Source organism: Nomascus leucogenys, chromosome 13 (assembly GCF_006542625.1).
Source record: "Nomascus leucogenys isolate Asia chromosome 13, Asia_NLE_v1, whole genome shotgun sequence".
In the NCBI taxonomy this organism is placed as follows: Eukaryota; Metazoa; Chordata; class Mammalia; order Primates; family Hylobatidae; genus Nomascus; species Nomascus leucogenys.
Genome location: NC_044393.1, coordinates 105,031,213 through 105,054,012, shown reverse-complemented (window position 1 = coordinate 105,054,012; position 22,800 = coordinate 105,031,213). Strand labels below are relative to the sequence as shown.

General features: G+C 37.2%; 1 protein-coding gene across 8 annotated transcripts in view; it reads left to right on the top strand.

Annotated features, from left to right (window-relative positions):
• The window catches only part of LMBR1 (limb development membrane protein 1), a 208,738-nt gene that overhangs the window by 83,006 nt on the left and 102,932 nt on the right, over window positions 1–22,800 (top strand). For all 8 annotated transcript variants that reach the window (XM_030826305.1, XM_030826303.1, XM_030826302.1 and 5 more), the window contains one exon: window positions 11,791–11,894. In XM_030826305.1, the coding sequence (XP_030682165.1) occupies window positions 11,791–11,894 (104 nt within the window). The remainder of the gene's footprint in view (window positions 1–11,790; window positions 11,895–22,800) is intronic.

Genomic DNA, 22,800 nt, shown 5'->3' with positions numbered 1-22,800 from the left:
CACAAATATTGGAAAAAAAGATGGTTGTGTTTATAGTGAGCATGTACAGAGTTGTTTCTTCTTATTCCCTAAACAATATAGTATAATAATTTACATAGATTTGCACTGTATTAGGTATTATAAGTAATCTATGGATGATTTAAAGTATATAGGAGGATATGCATAGGTTATATGCAAATACCATGCCATTTTACATAAGGGACTTGAGCATCTGTGGATTTTACTATCTATGGGAGGTCTTGGAACCAGTCCCCTACAGACACTGAGGGAGGATTGTACTAAAAGAAAAATCCCAGCCAGTCTAGTTCTATCCCCAGTGAAAATATTTTTCAGAACAAAGGCAAAATAGTGATAGTGTCAGATACACAAAAGATAAAAATTTATCATCAGCAGAAATGTACATTAAAAAATGTTACAGGTTGTCTTCATGTGGTAGGAAGAGGGTGGGAGATAGATATCTAGGAACTGTGAGCTAAACAAACCCGAGGGAATATATCTTAACTCATTTCCTAACTCTACAAAATGAAATGAAGAGCACTAGAAGCAGCAGTTTATAGGTGGATAGAGAAGCTTTTTAAAAATCATGTGTTTAGAAAAGATAATTGGCTGTTTAAAAAATAGTAACAATGTATTATGAATTTTATTATATATGTACAAGTAAATTATGTGACAACAATAACACACAGGAGGAGAGCCATGGAAGTAAACTGTTGTGAAGTTCTCATGCTCTACATGAAGTGTTATCTTTTTTTTTCTAAGTGACAGCAAGTTTATTAAGAAAGTAAAGGAATAAAAGAATGGCTATTCCATTGGCAGAGCAGCCAATAAAATCATCTGAAGGCAGTTTGTGATGAGTTAAAGGCATATATGATAAACCTGAAGACAAACCAGAAATAGCCCAACAGAGATACAGTGAATAAGTAAACAAAGAAAATAAACTAGAATCATAAAAAATACTTAATCTATGGGAACATAGAAGAAGGGAAGCTAACACATGGGGCAAATAGAAAACAAAAAGCAAGTTGATAGATTTAAACCTAACTATCAATAATCACTTTAAACGTAATGTTCTAAACACTACAACTAAAAGGCAGAGATGATCAAATTGAATATAAAAGCAAGACTGAAGTATATCTGCTTGCAAGATACCCACTGTAAAGACAAAGCTAGGTTAATGGCAGTAGGAGAAAAAAGAGATACCATGCTAATTTTAATCAGAGCAAAGTTGGAGTGGCTATATGATTATCAGACAAGGGCAAAGAATATTACCAGTCATAAAGAAGATCATTTCATCGTGTCGAAGTGGTTTGTTCACCCAAAGAGCCTAATGATAGTTAGCATATATCTGCCTAATGACATAGCTATTAAGTACATGAAGCAAAAACGGAAAGTGTAGTCAGAATCACAATTACATTCAGATATTTCAACACCCCTCTTTCAATAATTGATAGAACATATAGAAGAAAAATCACGATATAGAAGATTTGAGTAATGCTATCAACTGACTTGACCTAATTAACATTTATAGAACACCCAAGAATAGAACATATGTTCTTTTCCAGTACAATGGGGGCATTTACCAAGAGAGATCACATTCTTTGCCATAAAATAAGTCTCAATACATTTTAGGATTTTAAGTCATACAAGATACACTCTGTAAGGACAATGAAGTTAAATAAGTGTCAGGAAACTTACCTAGAAACAATCTACAAAATCCCCGAGTATTTGGTAATTGATAACATACTTTTCAATAGCTCACTGGTCAAAGAATAATCAAAAGGGAAATTTGAAAGTGCTTTGAACTGAATGAAATGAAAACAAAACGTTTTAATATTTGTGTGATGTGTCTAAAAAGTTTTTAAAGGTCAATTTATAGCACGAAATACCTGTATTACAATAGAAAAAAGGCCTCAAATCAGTTTCTGCAGATTCAACGAACAGATCCCAAAGAAGGGAAATCTTTTTTTAAAAATCATGAGAGAAGAAATCAATGAAATAGAAAACAGGAAATCACCGAGAAGAACCCTGAAATTGATAAACAATGCCAGACTGATCAGCAAAAAAGAAGAGACCAATTGCCAGTATTAGGAATGAGAGAGGTGACATCACTACATATTGAACAGTGATTAAAAGGATAATAATGGCATATTATGAACACCTTTATCCAACAAATTCAACAACTTAGAGAAATGGACAAATTTCCTTAACAGGCAAAACTATTAAAGCCATCTCAAATATTCTGGGAATGTTAGAAACACTCTCACAAATAAAGCTTTAGGCCAGGAGGATTTACTGTCAGTTCTATCATATAGTTAAGGAAGAAATAATAGCAGTGCTGCACAGATTCTTCTAGAAAATTGAAGATATGGGAATATTTCCTAATTCACTGAGGTCAGTATTACCCTGATATCAAAACCAGGCAGACAATACATGAAAACTGAAAACTGCAGGCCAGTGTCACGAACATAAATGCTTAAGTTCTAAATAAAATTTTGGCAAATGAAATGTAACACTGTATAAAAATGATAATACATCATGACTTTTGCAAAGCCAATCCATGTGATTTTTATTAACATGCTAGAAAAAAAAAGTCATATGGTCGTAACAATACATGCAGAAAAAGCATATGACAAAATTCAATATCCGTTTCTGGTAAAATCTCTCAGCAAAGTAGGCCTGAAATGGGATGTTATCATTCTAATAAAATGCATCAGGCCGGGCATAGTGGCTCATGCCTGTAATCCCAGCACTTTGAGAGGCCGAGGTGGGTGGATCGCCTGAGGTCAGGAGTTCGAGACCAGTCTGACCAATATGGTGAAACCCTGTCCCTACTAAAAATATAAAACTTAACTGGGCGTGGGGGTGTGCGCCTGTAGTCCCAGCTATTCGGGAGGCTGAGACAGGAGAATCGCTTGAACCTGGGAGGTGGAGGTTGCAGTGAGCTGAGAAATCGCACCACTGCACTCCAGCCTGGGCGACAGAGTGAGACCGTCTCAAAAAAAAAAAAAAAAAATCTACAAAAAACCTACTGGTAACATCATACTTAATGGTGAAAGACTGGATGCTTTCCCCCCTGAGATGAGATCAGGAACAAGGCAAGGACATCTGTTCTTACCACTTCTATGTAACATCATTCTGGAGGTTTTTTTAAAAAACAAGTCACTGAAGTTGGAAAGGAAAAAGTAAAACTGTGTTTCACAGATGATATTTTCTGTGCAGAAATTCTGATGGGATCTGTTATAAAAAAGCTATTGGAACCAGTAAGTAAATTCCTCAAGGTTGCAGGATAGAAGATCAAGATACAACAATTGTATTTCTATATACTGGCAGTTAATAATTGGAAATTGAATTTACAACCCAATATCACTTATATGCGATAGCATCAAAAATATGAAAGACTTAGGGATGCGTGAGACCTAAGTACTATAAACTATAAGACGTTGTTGAGAGAAATTAGAGCACCACAAAAAGTGGAGACAGATACTGTGTTCATGGATTAGAAGACACTTGTCTTCATCAGTTTGGGCTGCTATAACAATACCATAGACTGGGTGGGTTACAAAACAAATATTTTTTCCAGTTCTGGAGGCTGAAAGTCCTATATCAGGATGCCACCATGGTTGGGTTCTTGATGAGGACCCTATTCCTGGTTCACGGATGTTTGTCTCCTCGCATCCTTCCGTGGCTGAGAGCAGAGACAGAGAAAGCAAACTCTCTTCTGTCTCTTCCTGTAGGGGCACCATCCCATCATGAGGATTGCCCTCTTGTGACCTAACTACCCCCCATGGACTCCCATCTCTAACGGCCATCACACTGAGGATTAGGGTTTCAATTATGAATTTGGGGGTGGGGACAGAAGCATTCAGTCTGTAACAGCAATATTAAGAGGTCAGCTGTCCTCAAATTGATACAGATCCAACACCATGCCTGTCAAGATTCCAGCATACTTTGTAGAAATTGACAAGCTGATCTAAAATTCAGATGCAAATTCTATGGACTTAGAATAGCCTAAACAACTTTGAAAGATAACAAAATTAGAGGATTGACCATCTGACCTAAAGACTCTTTTAAAGCTGCAGTAATCAAGACTGTGTAGTGTGGCTGGGCATGGTGGCTTCTGCCTGTAATCCCAGCACTTTGGGAGGCCGAGGCAGGCAGATCACTTGAGGTCAGGGGTTCGAGACCAGCCTGTCCAACATGGTGAAACCCCGTGTCTACTAAAAATACAAAAATTAGCCTGGTGTGGTGCATGCGCCTGTAATCCTAGCTACTTGGGAGGCTGAGGCAGGAGAATCGCTTGAACCTGGGAGGCGGAGGTTGCAGTGAGCTGAGACGTGCCACTGCACTCCAGCCTGGATGACAGATCAAGACTCTGTCTCAAAAAAAAAAAAAAAAAAAAGTGCGTGATGTTAGCGTAAAGATAAACGGATCAAATCAGCAGAATAGACTGTCCAGGAATAGATACATACATGTATTATCAATTGATTTTTGACAAAGGTGCCAAGGGAATTTAGTGGAAAGATGATTTTTTTTTAAACAAATGGTGCTAGAACAATTGTTTAATTATAGGCAAAAAATGAACTTCAGTCCATACCTGGCACCATTTGCAAATTGTAACTCAAGGGATCATCGGCTTAAATATAAATCCTAAAACTATAAAACTTGTAGAAGAAAATGTAGGAGAAAGTCTTTGTAACATTGAACTAGGCCATAATTTTTTAGGTAGGATAGCAAAAGCACAATCCATAAAAGAAAAAAATTGATAAATTGGACTTCTAATAAATTTTGTTCTTTTAAAGATACTGTTAAGAGAATAAAGAGAGTCTACAGACTGGGAGAAAATATTGACAAATCACATACCTGATAAAGGAGTTGTATTCAGAGCATATAAAGAACTTGCCAAACTCAGTAATTAAAAAAAAAAAAAAATGAAAAAACAGGCAACAGATTTGAAGAGACACTTAGCTAAAAAAGACATAAATGGATGGCAGATAAGCTCATGAACAGATGTTCACATCATTATTTATTAGATAAATGCAAATTAAAACAGCAATAAGATATTACTGTGCACCTGCCAGAATGGTTAAAATATTATTTTTAGTGAAAATGTGGATGAACTTGATCTCTGCTGGTGAGAGACTGTAAAATACAACCACTATGGAAAACATTTTGGCAGTTTCTTAAAATGTTAAACATGTATCTACCATATGACCTATGTATTTCCCAAAAGAAATGATCGCATAGGTCCACACAGACTTGTACATGAGCATTTATGACTATTTTATTTTTAATAGCCACAAATTGGGAACAACATAGACTGTTTGCAGATGAATGGATGCAGTCCAGTAGCAATTCAATCTAATCTCAAAATAGTTGTGCTAGATAACAGAAGCCAGACAAAAGCAAGAGTATATATCACACAATCCATTTGTATAATGTTCTAGAAAATGCATCTTTTCTAAAGCGCAGAGTCAGTGGCTGACTGGGAATCGGAGGGAGGTGGGGAGTGGCAGGAGGCAGGGATTATAAAAGGATATGAGAAAATTTGGGGGTGATGGATGTGTTTATGTTCCTTAGCTTAATTATGGTGATGGTGTCATTGGTGCATTCTCATGACAAAACTTATCAAATGATGTACCCCATGTGTAGGTTATTTTATGTAGCTCAATAAAGCTGTTAAAAATTAATATTTCTTATTTTTGTATATGTTATAATTTTGTTCATTTTGTAGTGACAATTGAGAATTAATTCTGAGACTACTTCTTTAGTTCAGCCTGTGATCTTTTTCCTGAGAGGGTCTTTTCCTGTTAACATTTAGCTATATGGATTGTAATATGGTTTGTTTATGGAACTCATTTTTATTGATTACTCAGCACTATAGCAGGCATTGGGAAATAAAAAATGAGGAGGAGAAATATATTCATGCCTCATGGACCTTTAATCTAGAGATTTGTAATGATACCTTTGCAAGCATCTCTAAAGAATATAAGAAGTTTAGGGGCCAGGCGTGGTGGCCCATGCCTGTAATCCCAGCACTTTGGAAGGCTGAGGTGAGTGGATCACCTGAGGTCAGGGGTTCAAGACCAGCCCAGCCAACATGGTGAAAACCCATCTCCACCGAAAATACAAAAATTAGTCTGGCGCAGTGGCGCATGCCTGTTATCCCAGCTACTCAGGAGGCTGAGGCAGGAGAATTGCTTGAACCCGGGAGGCGGAGATTGCAGTGAGCCGAGATGGCGCCATTGCACTCCAGCCTGGGCAACGGAGTGAGACTCTGTCTAAAAAAAAAAAAAGTTTAGGAAATGGTGGAATTTATGTTGCCTAAAAACATTACAGCATATTAGAAGGAATAGCTTAATTTTTTCTTGCTCTGGGACAAGGGCACGTTTCTGAACCTGAAGTCCGTCTGTAAAATGAGGGACCTTCCCTCTCAGAAAATATTAAGGTAGCACCTGGCTGAGTGCAGTGGCTCACATCTGTAATCCCAGCACTTCGGGAGGCCGAGGTGAGTGGATTGCTTGAGCCCAGGAGTTTGAGACCAGACTGGACAACATGGTGAAACCTCACCTCTACAAGAAATACAAAAATCAGCCTGGCATGGTGGCATGCGCCTATAGTCTCAGCTACTTGGTAGGCTGAGGCGGGAGGATCACCTGAGTCTGGGAAGTCAAGGCTGCAGTGAGCCATGATCACACCACTGTCTCAGAAAAAAAGATAGCACCTTAAGGTATCCAGAACAATGCCTGCTATGTTACATACCTAAGAATGACAGGCATACCTTGGAGATACTGCAGGTTTGGTTCCAGTGTACTGTGATGAAGCGAATGTGGCAATAAAGTGAATCACACAAATTTTTTGATTTCTCAGCATATAAAAATTATACTTACACTATAATGTCATTTATCAAGTGTGCAATAGCAATATATGTACATGCCTTTGTTGCTAAAAAATGGTAACAATCATCTGAGCCTTCAGTGAGTTGTAATCTTTTTGCTGTTGGAGGTCTTGCCTTGATTTTGCTAAAGGTTGCGTGACTGGCAATTTCTTAAAATAAGACAACAGTGTAGTTTGCCATATTGATTGACTCTTCCTTTCACAAAAGATTTCTCTGTAGCATGTGATGCTGTTTGACAGCATTTTACTCATAGTAGAAGTTCTTTCAAAATTGAAGTCAATCCTCTCAAACCCTGCCCTTGTTTTATCAACTAAGTTTGTGATATTCTAAGTCCTTTACTGTCATTTCCACAATGTTCACAGCATCTTCACCAGGGTAGATTCCATCTCAAGAAACCACTTTCCTTGTTCATCCCTAAGAAGCAGCTCCTCATTCATTCAAGTTTTATCATGAGATTGCAGCAGTTCAGTCACATCTTCAGGATCCACCTCTAATTCCAGTCCTCTTGCCATTTCTACCACATCTGCAGAGACTTTCTCCACTGACATCTCAAAGTTATCACTTCCTCCAAACTCCAGGTGAGGTTGATATTTTGACCTCCCATGAATCGCAGATATTCTTAACGGCATCTAGAATGGTGCATCCTTTCCAGAAGGTTTTCAGTTTACCTTGCACAGTCCATCAGAGGAATCTGTAGCAGGTATAGCCTTACAGAATGTATCTTAAATAATATGACTTGAAAGTCAGAATTACTCTTTGATCCATGGGCTACAGAATGGATGTTGTGTTAAGGCATGAAAATATTGATCTTCTTAAACATCTCCACCAGGGCTCTTTCATCTCCATCAGCAGGTGCATTGTCAATGAGCAGTAGTATTTTGAAAATCTTTTTTTTTTTTGAGTAGCAAGTCTTAATAGTAGGCTTAAATTATTTAGTAAACCATGCTGTAAATAGTTGTGCTGCCATCTGGGCAGGTTTGTTGTTCGTGTTTGTAGAGCACAGGCAGAATGGGCTTAGGGTAATTCTTAAGGGTTTTAGGATTTCTGGAATGGTGAATGAGCACAGGCTTGAACTTAAAGTCCCCTTCTGCATTTGCCTGTAACCAGTGAGTCAGCCTGTTGATTGAAGCTTTGAAGCCAGACATTGAACTTCTCTCTGGCTATGCAAGTCCTAGATGGCATCTTCTTCTAGTGTAAGGCTGTTTTTGTCTACCTTGAAAATCTGTTGTTTCGTGCAGCCACTTTCATTAATGGTCTTAGCCATATCTTCTGGATAACTTGCTACAGCTTCTCCATCAGCACTTGCTGCGTCACCTTGCACTTTTATGTTATGGAGATGGCTTCTTTCCTTAAACCTCATGAACCAACCTCCGGTAGCTTCAAACTTTTCTTTTGGAGCTTCCTCACCTCCCTCAGCCTTCATAGATATGAAGAGTTACAGCCTTGCTCAGGCTGTGACTTTAGGGAATGTTGTGGCTGGTGTGATCTATCCAGAACACAAAACCTTTCTCCGTATCAGCAGTAAGGCTGTTTTGCTTTCTTGTCATTTGTGTGTTCACTGGAGTAGCACTTTAATTTCCTTTAAGAACTTTTCCTTTGCATTCACAACTTGGCTAACTGGCATAAGAGGCCTAGCTTTCAGCCTGTCTCATTTTTTGACATGCCTTTCTCACTAAGCTTCTAGCTTTTGATTGAAAATGAGAGATGTGTGACTCTTCCTTTCATTTGAACACTTAGAGGACATTGTAGGGTTATTACATGGCCTACTCAATATCGCTGTGTCTCAGGGAATGGGGAGGCCCTAAGAGAAGGAGAGAGATGAGGGAACGGCCAATCAGAGGAGCAGTCAGCACACACAACATTTATTGATTAAGTTTGGCATCTTTTATGGGCACAATTTGCAGCGCCCCCAAACAATTAACATAGTAACATCAAAGATCACTGGTCACAGATCATAACAGATGTAATAATAATGAAAATGTTTGAAGTATTGCAAAAATTACCAAAATAAGACATGGAGAAATGAAGTGAGCATGTGGTATTGGGAAAATGGCACAGATAGACTTGTTCAATACAGAGTTGCCATAAACCTTCACGCGGTATCTGCAAAGCATATTAAAGCAACATGCAATCGGCTTTAGGTATACCTGTAGTAGATAACTTTTTTTTTTTTTTTTTTGAGACGGAGTCTCACTCTGTTGCCCAGGCTGGAGTGCAGTGGCGCAATCTCTGCTCACTGCAACCTCTGCCTACTGGGTTCAAGCAATTCTCCTGCCTCAGCCTCCTGAGTAGCTGGGACTACAGGCGTGCACCACCATGTCCAGCTAATTTTTTTTTTTTTTTTTTGTATTTTTAGTAGAGACAGGGTTTCACCATGCTGGCCAGGCTGGTCTCAAACTCCTGACTTCGTAATCTGCCTGCCTCGGCCTCCCAAAGTGCTGGGATTACAGGTGTGAGCCACCATGCCCGGCCAGTAGATAACTTTTCAAAATGTGTTTTTTTTTTAAAAGACTGTGAGATATTTAATTGGAATAAAACTATCTTGTGTAAAATGAGTATAATTCTTGACACACCTTTATCTTTTATAACACAAATGATTTGAAACGGTCATGTCTTTCTTTCACCACGCCTACCTAAAGCAATAGATTAACAACCATGGTTCTCTAGCCTACTAAAGAATAATATGTAATTTACATAATACTAATTATTGTCGTACCTCACATATCTGAAAGTAACATACTTGGAAACCATAAAGAAGAGAAAATGCTGTTAAGCAGGCAAAAGAGAGGCCAAAGACCATGCACTTTAGGTTATGAATTGGACCTGGAAGGTACAGCTTTGATCCAGGTCAGTTTATTCTTTAGATACAACTTTTAAAAGTTGCGTATATGATACCTTTACCCATAGGCTGTTGGGGGAGGGAAGAGATTGTTCCTGGACACATGCTCATTTCTAGTAACGAAAACCAGGAGCCAATATACCTGGTAGAAAGAAGATGAAAGGGAAAACTAGCAAGTGAGCCTGGAGTCTCAGGAAGGATGGTAGTTTGGTGTGGGAGCTGATAGCACTGTTGCTAGTAGCCTCTCGTGCTGTAACTTAATAAAAGCAAAAATTCATTAAATGCTTATTTTATGACAGGCATTGTGTCAGTTGTATGTGCATTATTTAATACTTACCAATGTCTACAGACCCGTCATTAGCCATATTTTATAGATGAAGAACCTGTGATTCAGCAATGTTGTCACATAGAAGTGCAGCAGGACGTGAACCCAGGTCTGCCTAGAACTCAGTTGTGTGCATGCAGCCATCGTTTTATATGCTCTTCCAGTAATTAGCACAATAAAACAATTGACTCTAATTATACTCTTTTTGAATAAAGAAAACAGAATGTTTGGCTTTTTTTTTAAAGGCTGGAAAATATAAAATTATTTACATTTTTTAAAATTTTAAATTTTTAAAAATTTTAAATAGTTCAAATTGCAGTTTTTCCACTAAAAGATGTTACGATATTGTTTTATAAAAAATTTTACTTTCTACAAAGATAAATGTACATTGTAAATTTGTTAAATCTATGTAATTTTTGAATAAGAAACTGTGAGTTGATTTTATTATATTACCTTGTCTACTAAAGGAAGTGAATCTCCCCAGCTGACCCGTATTAATTGCTAAATTAATTGTGTTTGTTTATACTCCATGCTATTCCAAAGGGCATTAGGACAGTTGCAAACCTTTATGTTTATTATTCATAACTGCAGTAGTTAGGGACAGCTCTGCTCCCTTGCTCACTGCCAGCTCAGAGGTGGTCTCTGCATGCAGATCTGCAGCATGAACAGCTCTGAGAGCAGAGATTTGTGTTCGTTCATCACCGCATCTCCACTGCTTGGAAATAAAGGTGTTGAAAAAGCATTAGTTGCCTACTTTCAAAAACATTGAATTATAATTGTAAACAGTTCATTGAATTTATCCTTGGCATAAATTTTATCTTGACTCTTGATTTTATAAACTTTTGTAATGATTATCACCATCATTTTGAAACTCAGTTTTAAATTTTATTTTTTTACCTGTAAAAAATATGATCTGACATGTTGGGCCAAATACCCTCCCAATGACATACCTAACAGGGCTCTGTCTTTTACTAAGTCTGTTCTTATTATTGTACTTACCATTTTGTGCCAAGGAGGAAAAGGTCACTTGAGATTGCCAGTCTCTGTGACTTTTTCTTTCCCACTTGGAATTGTTTACCAAAATTTCTGTGATACAGTGATTTTTTAAAAATCTCAGGAATTAAGAGTCAGCTCTGCCACTTGCATGCTCTACAGCTGTGGCAAGTTGCATGGTCTGCTCCCCTTCTCTCATATTGGGGCAGTAACGCTACCTGCCTCGTGGGATTGCTGTGGCAAGTAAATGAGTTCGGATAATGTCTGTAAATCACTTAGAATAGTGCTTGGCACATAAGGGCTCAATAAATGCTAATTATTATTTTTAGGGCTTTTATGAGGCTTAAATTAAATGGGATTATGCATGTAAAATGTTCAGTAGAGTATCTGGCATTTATTAAGGGCTCAATAAATGCTAGTGGCTCTAATTTAAATATTCCGGTGCCTATATGTCTAAAGAGGCTGTGCCTTTGGATCTCTGCACACGTCATATTTTTAGTGAATTTACTTTAGGGCATGGAAAAAAACATTAGTTTCTATACTGACTTTTCCCAATAGGTACAAGTTACAATGTTAAAAAAATTTAAATAAATACATACTATAATTATTTTATGATTTCTAAGTTTAGATCATTTGTTACTTTTTGTTTATTTTTACTATTTAAAAGTATAGATCTTGATTAATATCAATTTCAATATCTAACCTGTTTTTCTTCTTTTCTTGTTACCCTTTTTATAGGTTTGTGGAATCTTGCTTCCCTTTTTTCCAACCTTTGTTTATTTGTATTGATGCCCTTTGCCTTTTTCTTTCTGGAATCAGAAGGCTTTGCTGGCCTGAAAAAGGTAAGTGAATCTAGTATTGGAATTAAATTGGTTAAGTGAGGAATTAAATATCATTCACATTGAACTAGAAAAAGCAGACTTAAATTATTAAAATGGAATATAAAAATTTAAATGAGTAATAATATTAACAACACATTGTTAACAATAACAGTAATTCTGCATATGGAATTATTTTGCATGTCCATGAGAGAGACATCTTTTAGACCTGTGGGCACTTTTACAGCATGCGTACATTTAGTGTAACGGATAAACCTGATATAATAGCTTCTATTCTTTTCTTAGAGTATCTTATTTAGTTTAAGGTGACAGTAAAGTGTTATTTCCATGGGCTCCCCTTTCTGTTGTCTAGCTGTTATTCCATACGTTAACAGTCTGCAGCTGAAAACTGACAGCTGATTTCACATTTAGTAAATATACCAGGATCAGAATGAATGACTCTGGCAGTCAAACCTGACATTAGAAAACTGGCTTTTATGCATTGGAATTTAAAAAATCATGATGTATTCTTAAGACAGGCAATTAAAATTTAGTCAATGGCCGGGTGCAGCGGCTCACACCTGTAATCCCACCACTTTGGGTGGCTGCAGCAGGAGGGTCGCTTGAGGCCAGTACTTCGAGACCAGTTTGGGCAACACAGTGAGACCCTGTCTGTACTAAAAATAAAAAAAAAATTAACTGGGTGTGGCGATGGGTACCTGTGGTCCCAGCTCCTCGGGAGACTTAAGGTGGGAGGATTGCTTGAGCCTGCAGGTTGAAGCCACGGTGTGAGCTGTGATCGCGTCACTGCACTCCAGCCTGTCTCAGAAACAAACAAAAACCAAGAATGAACAAGAAGAAAGGAGGTCATTGTAGACTCTTGAGAAGGCAATTTCTGTAGAATTTTGGAACCATAACTTTTGATGGATATTCATTCATTCAACAGAGAATGAATTTTATTGAGAATTCAGAGTTTTATTAACCAGTTCCTTAAGTAGCAGTTATTTTGCTATTTATAGGAGCTTGCTGGGGACACAGATGAAAAGATGGGGCTCCGGCCTTCAAGGGTCGGACAGTGGGAGAAATGACAGATGTAAACAAATAAGATGCAGTTTGAAGCCCTTTTATATAATGAAGTCTTATGGGAAACCCTGAAAGGAATGGATATCTTGATTTTCCTGGGGAATCTGAGCAGGCTTCACAGGGGAAGTCCACCTGGACTTGGGCTGGGACTTGAAGGATGAGCAGGGCTTTGCTAGAGTGTGGCATTCCAGGCTTGAGCAAAGGCCCAGAGCTCTGACAGAATTGAGGGAATGGCTGGTACTTAGATACTGGAGAATGGTGAGAGATGAGGGTGCACAAGCTGCTTGCCAGGGTTGAATTCTGGAGGCCTGGAGTCCTCCGTCTGGTCATTTGAGTTTTATGTTGTAGGCAACAGAGAAGCCAGAATAGGATTTTTGAAAATAATTGTCCTCATCTACCATTTGAGTATATTTAGAGACAAATATGCATTTTAGACTTTGTGCAGGTCACAAAGGAAAGGAGTACAAAGGAATACATGCCCCACACAGTGCAGAACACTGTTCTGTAGATCATGGTGCCGAATCAGTCCTGCACCTGACTCTGTGACATTGCCTGCCGACGTTTGCTTAAAATAAGCAAAGTTCTTCCCTCTTCCTGACACTTCCTCTTGTGTAATAGTACCACATACAAAAAACAAATGATAAAGCTTGGTGTGAACTATATTTTCATATTTGACATTATAGGCAGTATTTACCTAATTTATACTTTTTATAAAAATCTAGTTGAATAGATTGTTATTTACAATAACAGGGTGTAATATGGACAAACTCTTTGCCTCCAAGTTATTTTCTTCCCTTCTTGTGAATTAACCAACTAGGAAAGGGACTTGGCTAAATCTGTTTGAAGAATTAGCAACAATCTCCAGAATTAAAAAAGAAAAAATGACAAAAAATCCCAATGACATGTCATTTTTCTCCTCTTCCCCCTTAATAGACTTAAAGTCAAAGGGAGAATCAGCTGAGGAGGGATCCTAGAAGGTAATTAGAGATATTTCACACATACGATTGTACAGCACTTATTTCCTCTTTTAAAAAAAATTTTTAGTCTTTTTATACACGATTAATATTCTTTTCTTAGCACATCTTTGACCATGTTAGTTGCCTAAACATCACTTGAGGTTCACCAGCTGTGTTTCCTGACCTCAAATGGGACTGAAATATTGAATGACTGTAGGATACAGGCAACTACGAATCCAATTAATTCCCAAACACAGCAGAAGACTTAAAAAGAGAGCAGTGAGGTGTAGCCCCGGATGACTGCCATTTGTCTGACTTGGGAAGTTGTAATAGGTGCTGCAGAAAACCAAATTAAAGAATTTGGTTGTTAATGCCATTAAAGGAAGGAGGGAGATGGGATTCCAGCTTGAAGGTAGGGGCGGAAGAATCATTTTAAAGTTGGAGAGTCTGACTATACCGATATGCTGAGGAAAAGAGGCCAGCAGAAGATGGTGAAGCTGCAACCGTCAGAAAATCTGGCATCAGTCAGACTGCCTGGGCAGGTGATTTCATTTAAACCGCGGGGTTGCTTTCTATAAAACGAGTGTAATAATGATGTTTACTTTATTGTATCATTTTGGTGATTAAATAAGATGTGATTATTCATGTAATGCACATAGCCCGGGACTTCACTTAGTAAATGTTAGCTATTATTAAATTACCTTTATCTTCGAGGTAGTCTTTAAATGCATTTGACTAATAAGTATTCTATAAAATATCACTAATCGCTAATAAGTATTCTAGAATACTTATTATCACTAAATATTCTATAAAATATGGGCCTCAGAAAGCAAGCAACTGAATACAATACAGTCATCTTTTAATTCCTCACAGATTATTATCTCAGGCAGTTTTAAAATATGTTTCCCATTTTGAAATGGCATGTACTGAAGTAGAATAACTCAGCTTGAGCATTACAGCTAGCATACTTTGAAACAAACTTGTTTGAAGATAAGGTGTGTCCTAGATCCTAGTAGAAATGTGTAGAAAGTTTTAAAATTAAGCTAATCAAGGCATGTTATTTAAAAATATTCGTATTTTTCAGTTTTAAAATCAGTCACATGAAAGTTGGAAAGGTTATTAATATTGTGTCGTTAAGTCTAAATGTGTTAAGCATACCTTTGAGCCCTTTCATGTTGTATATTTCTGTAGTCTAGAATCATTTGTTAATTACCTGTGTAAGTTCTAAATAACATTTTTAAAGATACATGGTTCTTTACACAGTACTTATTAGAATTAACTTTGCTGCTTTATTGAAATTAATGTTGATTGATCACAGTCATTAAAATGTTTAACATATTTGGCTAATAAGTACATATATTTATGTATATTCCTTTAAAGCTGCTTGCTCATCGATTACATTTGACACATATAGTTTCTGAAGTGATACTGAAGAGAGGCTAGAAACATTTCTAATTGGTAGATTCAGCACACTAATTTGAGCAATGACAAACTTGTAATATGGTTAAGTAAAATTTCCTTTTTTTTTTTTTTTCCTGTGGCCACCCTCCTGGTGCTGTTTTACTGTGTCTAAGTCTGGTGTATCCCTAAATGGCATATGGCCCCACTCTACTCCCATGGATTCCCCTGGGCAATCGATGTTCAAACAGCTTCTTGCATATTGTGCCGAGATGCGGAAATTGGCCACTGGCCATGGGCGGATGCAGAGCTTGAATTGAAAATCAAATTAAGCAGAATTCTCTACTTAGTTTTTAATTAAACCACTATGTTAATTCAAACAGGACATATTAGGCCTGGGGGGTTGACTATGTCCTTTTAAGGGCCTTCAATAGCTTTGCTTCTCTCTTCTTATGGTGGCAGTGGTGTGTGTTTCTGTTTTACTAGGACCATCTCCTTGCTATTCCCTTACTTTATAATTCTCCAGTGTAAGAGGATAGAAACGGTTTTGATAAAGTAAAACTTTTTTAGTAAGCAGCTAACTTTTATCTTGGAATTTAGACTTATTGTTAGCAGTTAAATATTTACCAAATTTATTTGCTGTCACCTACGTGTATTGTATTGAGCTTTAGGTATGTTCATAGGTATTTGAAAGTGACTCTGTTTAGATCTTAATTTTTCAACTCTGATAAAAAGGTTCCATTTGGTGATTTTTGTTTTGTTTGGCAGTAAGCCTGCTTTTTCTGCAGTATGTGGCTCTTAGGGCTCAGGGAACATCTTAAGGCAGACATCACTGCTGTACTTATCATACCTCAGATTGGCTGTGTGATTTATCTCCCTCCTCCACTCCAGAAAAGACCTCCAGGTTATCTGGATTAATATCAGAGATCTTTTCTGATTTTGTAAGGAACTCTGGAGGTATAACCTCTGGCCAGTGTTTAAATGGTAGTTAGGAATATATTTGTCTTATATCTTAACATCTTATTTTGAATTAAAATGTTAGGAGGAAAAAAAATTCAACAACTTAATGAAAGTGGGAGAAAATATCTCCATATGATTGTTATGTAAATTTTATGACAGATTAATTCATAAACCCAAGATTTTTCTGGGAGTAAATTTCTCATGTACTTCACTTTAATGCCTATCTTTGATTTGAAGTCATAGCATAAAAGGTAACATAAGCAACATCCTGACCAATTATCCAAACCATCCAGACATCCCCGAATGGCCAGAGCATAGCACACGGTCTGTAGGATTAAGAGGTTAACTCCTATAACTTCAAACAAAGTGCTTGATAATAAAAGCAAAAAGTACAAAATTTTAGGTAACTTCCTTTCTTAATTAATTGGACTGACCAGGTGGAAGCGAAGAGTTCTGTGCTGGTGCTTGGAATGTCTATAAAGCTGAGCAACATGACAGCACAATAGAGGAGGAACAAAGATTTTTTTAATATGTTTCTATCCTGTGTCACAGTTTGAAATTGTCCTGGTTTATGTCCCTTTTGGCAAACTTACATAAAAGTGACCTTGTACTGTATTTTATGACCAGATGACTTTTTCCCCCCAGTGGCTAATTTGTATCAGGCCTCCATCTTAAAGAGACACAGAGTGAGTAGGAAGTCCAGCCTCTGTCTCCACGAGCTTTCATTGCATTCTTTCATTATTTTTGCTCGTTTTTTGCCACTGATGATCCATAAATTGTTGGAAATGAGTGATTAAGGAAGTGCTGCTTAGTGTTAGTGGCACATGCGCATATTTGGCCTGGTTCTGGTGGGTGAGAGGAAATCACAGACAAAAGGGAAGCCCCTGCTGGGAACCCTGCAAGGAAATTTAACTTGGGTCGTGTTTTGATCTTAGTGTTTATTACAGAAAATGAAGCCATATCTCACTAACTATTGTTATGTGTTAATTTGATTTTCCCAACACCTTCAAGAGAAAAAATCATAGAGCAATTTATTAATAGAAATCCTCTACCATCCCCCAATTGAGAGCACTAGTTTTTACCTTAGAAGTGGTTATGGATCAGAATGATTATTTTGAAAATACTCTATTCTGATAATGCTGTGATACTTCAGCTTCCTTTTGGAATTGTTTTACTGTAAAGGTGTGGTTATAACCGTGTAAAGTGAGCATTTGAAACATCAAATCTGGGCATATGGGAACTCAGAAAGAAATAGGAAAGTATTATTTTGAGGAAAAGAGTAAATACATTTATTTCATTTAAAAATCATTTGAGTTTATAAAAATTTTGAATTGAAAATCATTTAGTTCAGGAAATGACATTAATTTTGTCACTGTTCTTAATACAATTGGATCTAGGAGGGCACTAAATTATGGCTTTATAGTATCTGTTATTGTTAAGTAACAGCTTTTTTTTAAAACGTCACTCAGTTTCCATATACATTGTAATGGTATACTTCGAATTGAACACTATATAGTATGTTCATCTTTGCCTCTCAGTATCGAAAAATGATAAATTTCTATATTTAAAGGCTAGATTGTCTCTTTATTTGCATAACAGTGGCAAAAAATAGGAACCTTGGAATTCAGAATACCTGGACTTCAATCTTCACTCTTCTTACTGACTGTGACTTAGGGCATATTTCATTGTGTCCACATTTATAAAATGAGTCTAACAGTACCTGTTTACCAGGGTTGCTGAGGGATTTGGTAGCCTCACCTAAAAGGTTGGTAAATTACCCAAGACACATTTTAAGTAGCAGTTATTATTAGGTGCTTAAATGTACCAACTATGTTAAAGCTGATGATGAAACATCAGGAGAACTTGTGTAGGATTATTTTTTATATCTAAGAGCAGTGACATGAGAAATTACATTGGTATTGACATATTCAGCTTTTATTTTATTTTTTGAAATAGGATCTGTTTTAGAACAGTATAGGTTGTAAAAAATAGGTATTATGTTTAATAGATAACTAAACTTCAAAGCCTTTTATATGATGATTAAATTACTAACTAATGTCTCATAATGTTTGATAGTTCAGGCCTCTGTTAAATGAAGAAAAGCTTTGGCAGAGAGGAAACAGAAAGTTACCAAGTACAGATTTTAAAGTAATTATACTTTAAATTAAACTGGCCGTAATACTTCCAATACTCATGAAACAGTTTTATAGAAATAGTCATTGTTAGAGTGTCTTTTCTAAAAGTTTTTGGGGGGAATAGAAAACTACTCACCCTTGGTTGGAATAAACTTTATTTGAAAGTAAAATTAAATATCAGATTTAGTGCTACTGGAGAGCTTCTTAAGTCATTAGGGTACCACAGGCCTGCAGGACAAGAGCTCACCAGAGAGACTAGGGGTTGAATTGTTACAATCTTAGATTTATTTGGCACTTAAGCTCATATTTATTCATGTATAAAATCATTTATTCAGTGGGTCACAGTGTTAATCTTTGATCTATGAAATGTTTGTCAATATATAGCTGAACCTTGGTACATTAATTTACAGTCCATTTATTTGTCATTTAGTATACCAGAAATAGAAGTTGTGTATTTATACACATCAAAGGCAGTAAGATTGTTTGATAGTTTGATGTTAGGTAATATTTTAGCCTGTGATAAATCTACTTTTCTTTAAAACTTAAGTCACTAACATGATACGACTTAAATATTTATTGGTTTGCATATTTTCTGTTAAAGAAAGGAAATTCTCATCTAGAAAGACAAGGTTGTATTGTTCTGAAGTGACTGAATTCTAAAGCAACTGAAACATTAAAAAATATGTGTGTGAATGTATCTTCTTTTAGGGATTAAAAATAAGATCAGCAGACAAAAACTGAAAAAATAAGGACACACTAACAGTAGAAAAAGTTAGGATTCAATATATTGAAGTGATCGGTTTTATGGAATACATTTATTCTTTTTGTAGCACACAGGAAGAAGAAATTTTAAGTTGTTTTATAATGCTAGATTTATTTATTTAGTTAGTTTTAGAGACGGAGTCTTGCTCTGTCGCCCAGGCTGGAGTGCAATGGTGAGATCTTGGCTCACTGCACCTCCGCCTCCTGGGTTCAGGTGATTCTCCTGCCTCAGCCTTCCAAGTAGCTGGGATTACAGGCGCCCACCACCACGCCCAGCTAATTTTTGTATTTTTAGTAGAGACGAGGTTTCACCATGTTGGCCAAGCTGCCCTTGAACTCCTGACCTCAGGTGATCCACCTGCCTTGGCCACCCAAAGTGCTGGGATTACAGGTGTGAGCCACTGCGCCCAGCCAATTTTTACCAAATGATTCTCAGATCTCCTAGAAATTACAGAAGGTTTTCTGCAGTTTCATTCTGTAAATATACCTCATACTATTTCTTATTTTTTAAATAAAAATAAATATTATATATTTATGAGTAGTTTATATTTTTTTCTTTAAAACAAGACATGTTGAGAGCCTGTGAATGTGGGGTTTGGTGAGTACGCCAGGTATTAGTAGAGGTCAGGGGAGGATGCTCATGATTTCAGTGCTTGACTCAGCTGAACAGGACAAGCCATAGGCATGGTTTTGAGCTGTTTTCTATTTTAAAAAATTCCTAGTCATGGATTGCTTAACTAATGCCTATAATGGATAATTGGTTAAATATCATAAATAAAAGGTACACTGACGTTTAAATACAAGGTAATGAAGAGCATACTACTAGTAACAATACAGATAGTAAAGTTCTGTCCAAGTTAATCTTCACTAGATCCTGTATTTGGCTGATCAAAACTTTTTTTTTTTTTTTCTTTTAAAGAAATGGGGTTTTACTGTGTTGCTGAGGCTGGTCTCCAACTCCTGGCCTCAAGCAGTCCGCCCACGTTGACTTCCCAAAATGCTGGGATTCCAGGCTTGAGCTACTGTACCTGGCCTTATGAAAACTTTTGTATAGCACATCAGGATGGCCCTAAAACCTTAAAATTAATGCCACATAGAGAAAATGGAGTACTAGGCCAGGTGTGGTGGCTCACACCTATAATCCCAGCACTTTGGGAGGCCAAGGCAGGTGGATTACCTGAGGTCAGTTTGAGACCAGCCTGGGCGACATGGTGAAACACTGTCTCTACTAAAAATATAAAAAGTAGCCAGGTGTGGTGGTGGGCACCTGTAATCCCAGCTACTCAGGAGGCTGAGGCAGGAGAATCGCTTGAACCTGGGAGGTGGAGGTTGCAGTGAGCCAAGATCATGCTATTGCACTCCACCCTGGGCGACAGAGCGAGACTCCGTCTCTAAAAAGTAAAAGAAAAAGGATCCAGTTATATCTAGTTTGACTTTATTGAAAATAGACAACTTAGACATGGAATGTTACTTACTGAGAAATATTTATCACTTATTGGGAAGTAACTCCTTGAAATGTTTTCTTATTTCAGCATGTAGAAATAACATGAAAATTATAAAAAATCAGGGTTTTAGAAGTTCAGCAGATTAGAGTTTCAAAAATATTGTAAGTTGTCACACAAAGAGAAATTTTAGTCTTTATATTTTCTACATCAGGCTTTATTTGAGCCTGATTATATAATGTTTGTTGTCACCTCATGAGTTTTTTTTACATAGTTGGTTTAAAGGAAGCTAAACAGCACATCCTATTGTTAAATAGGACCTTGTCAAAAATATAACTATATAACAAGCAGCCTGTATTATTAAGTACATAGATAAGTTCTCAAGAAAGCCAGAAAAATCTCTGAGTATTTGAAGAACAACAAACAGGAACAACAAAACCCCAAGAGTAAGTGAATAAGCCAGGCTATGGTTTCCTCAGCAGGGGAGGGAGGGTGGTCACAAGGTAACGTGGGACCTTTAGTTTGGAAAAAATGAGGTTAGAGGCACATAGAGACTAGGAGTCAGAACTGAGGCTCAGTAAGACGTGCTCAGGCAAAGGGCAGATTTTAAAGCATGCACACACCTTGCCCATTGATAGAGGACGACTGTCAGCCTTAGCTCTGGGCAGAAGAAAGTCTCCCCTGTGAGCTCATCTGTAGGCGCTGACTTCCCAAGAGTTTGCGGCTAATATTACTATAGATACCTGTATTGTTGGAAAATCCTAAGCCAAGAAAATAGCATTAAAGTTGATTAAAAATATATATAATTTAATCATTGTAATCAAGTATATATATTAGGTAAATTTTGATTAGAAAGGGCATATATATAAAGATATAATTAAGGCTGGTTTTAGAAAGTTGACTTATAATTTAAGATTCATAATATATACGTTTGACTTGGTCCTACTTAACCATGTCACATGCTGTTTAATTTTCTTTAAATTAATTGTGTGAGAAAACTCAGGACTTGATAACAAACATTATATAAGCAGGCCCAAACAAAACCTGATTTTGTTTTCTGCTAGCTTTTCTACATTTTTACACTTAAACTAAACTCTTGGTAATTTGATAGTTGGTTTCGCTCTTCATGTGTTATCATTCCTTCAAAGCTGGGATGAATAATATAGTCTATTCTATTTTGGCCACTTTGTCCTTGAGTTTTGCAAAGATCTAATGTTTTCATCTATGTGTAGCTAATTTTGTGAGGTGGTTAAAAAGAGAAAATCTAAGTTATTTTCTCTCTGTATTACTATTCAGTTATTCTAGAACAATTTATACAATAACGTTGCCCTTACCTATGATTTCTTAATATTCTTACCTATTATTAGACATGTTTTTGAGCTTTTTGACTATCAGCTTCTAGCACTGGGAATCACTGCTAACCTTTTTCTTCTTTTTTCCACTCCCTCCCTCCCTCCTTCCTTCCCTCCTTCCCTTCCCTTCCTCCTTCCTCCTTCCTCCTTCCTCCTTCCTCCTTCCTCCCCTTCCTCCTTCCTTCCCTTCCCTTCCTCCTTCTTCCCTCCTTCCTTCCTTCCTTCCTTCCTTCCTTCCTTCCTTCCTTCCCTCCTTCCTTCCTCCCTGCCGGCCTCCCTCCTTCTCTCCCTCCTTCACAGCCTCCCTCCTTCCCTCCCTTTCTCCCTCCCTCCCTGCCTCCCATCTATACCTTTCCTTGGACGTTTTCCCATAGATTTGATCCCATCTATTTGCTGTCTTTTAGGAACTTCTCAATGTCACTAGTCTGCTGGTGCTTCTGTCCTCTGGCATAATTAAATCATTCAGTTAATATTTATTGATGGCTTATTGCATGCTAGGTACTATTGCTAGTGTTAGGGACATGTAGATTGGTGATTTATTGTACATTTCTCCCATCTTTTATGCTAAAAAGTGTGTGTGTGAGACCCATCATCTTGAACTAATGACTCCTCTTCTACCTGTTAGCTTTACTGACCTTTTATCTGGAACATAGTAGTAATTCAGTTCTTTATTAACTTTTTTGCATTCTCTGGCCTTGTTTCCACCTCTGGGAAGATTCAGATTGTCTCTGCTTGAATCTGCTCAGATTTATTCTACAGGTATGGAGCCCAGGTCTTTTCTTCTGTCCTTTGCTCTGTAGCAAACAGAGCAAAGCTTTGTAGTTGTTCAGTCTCTCCCGACC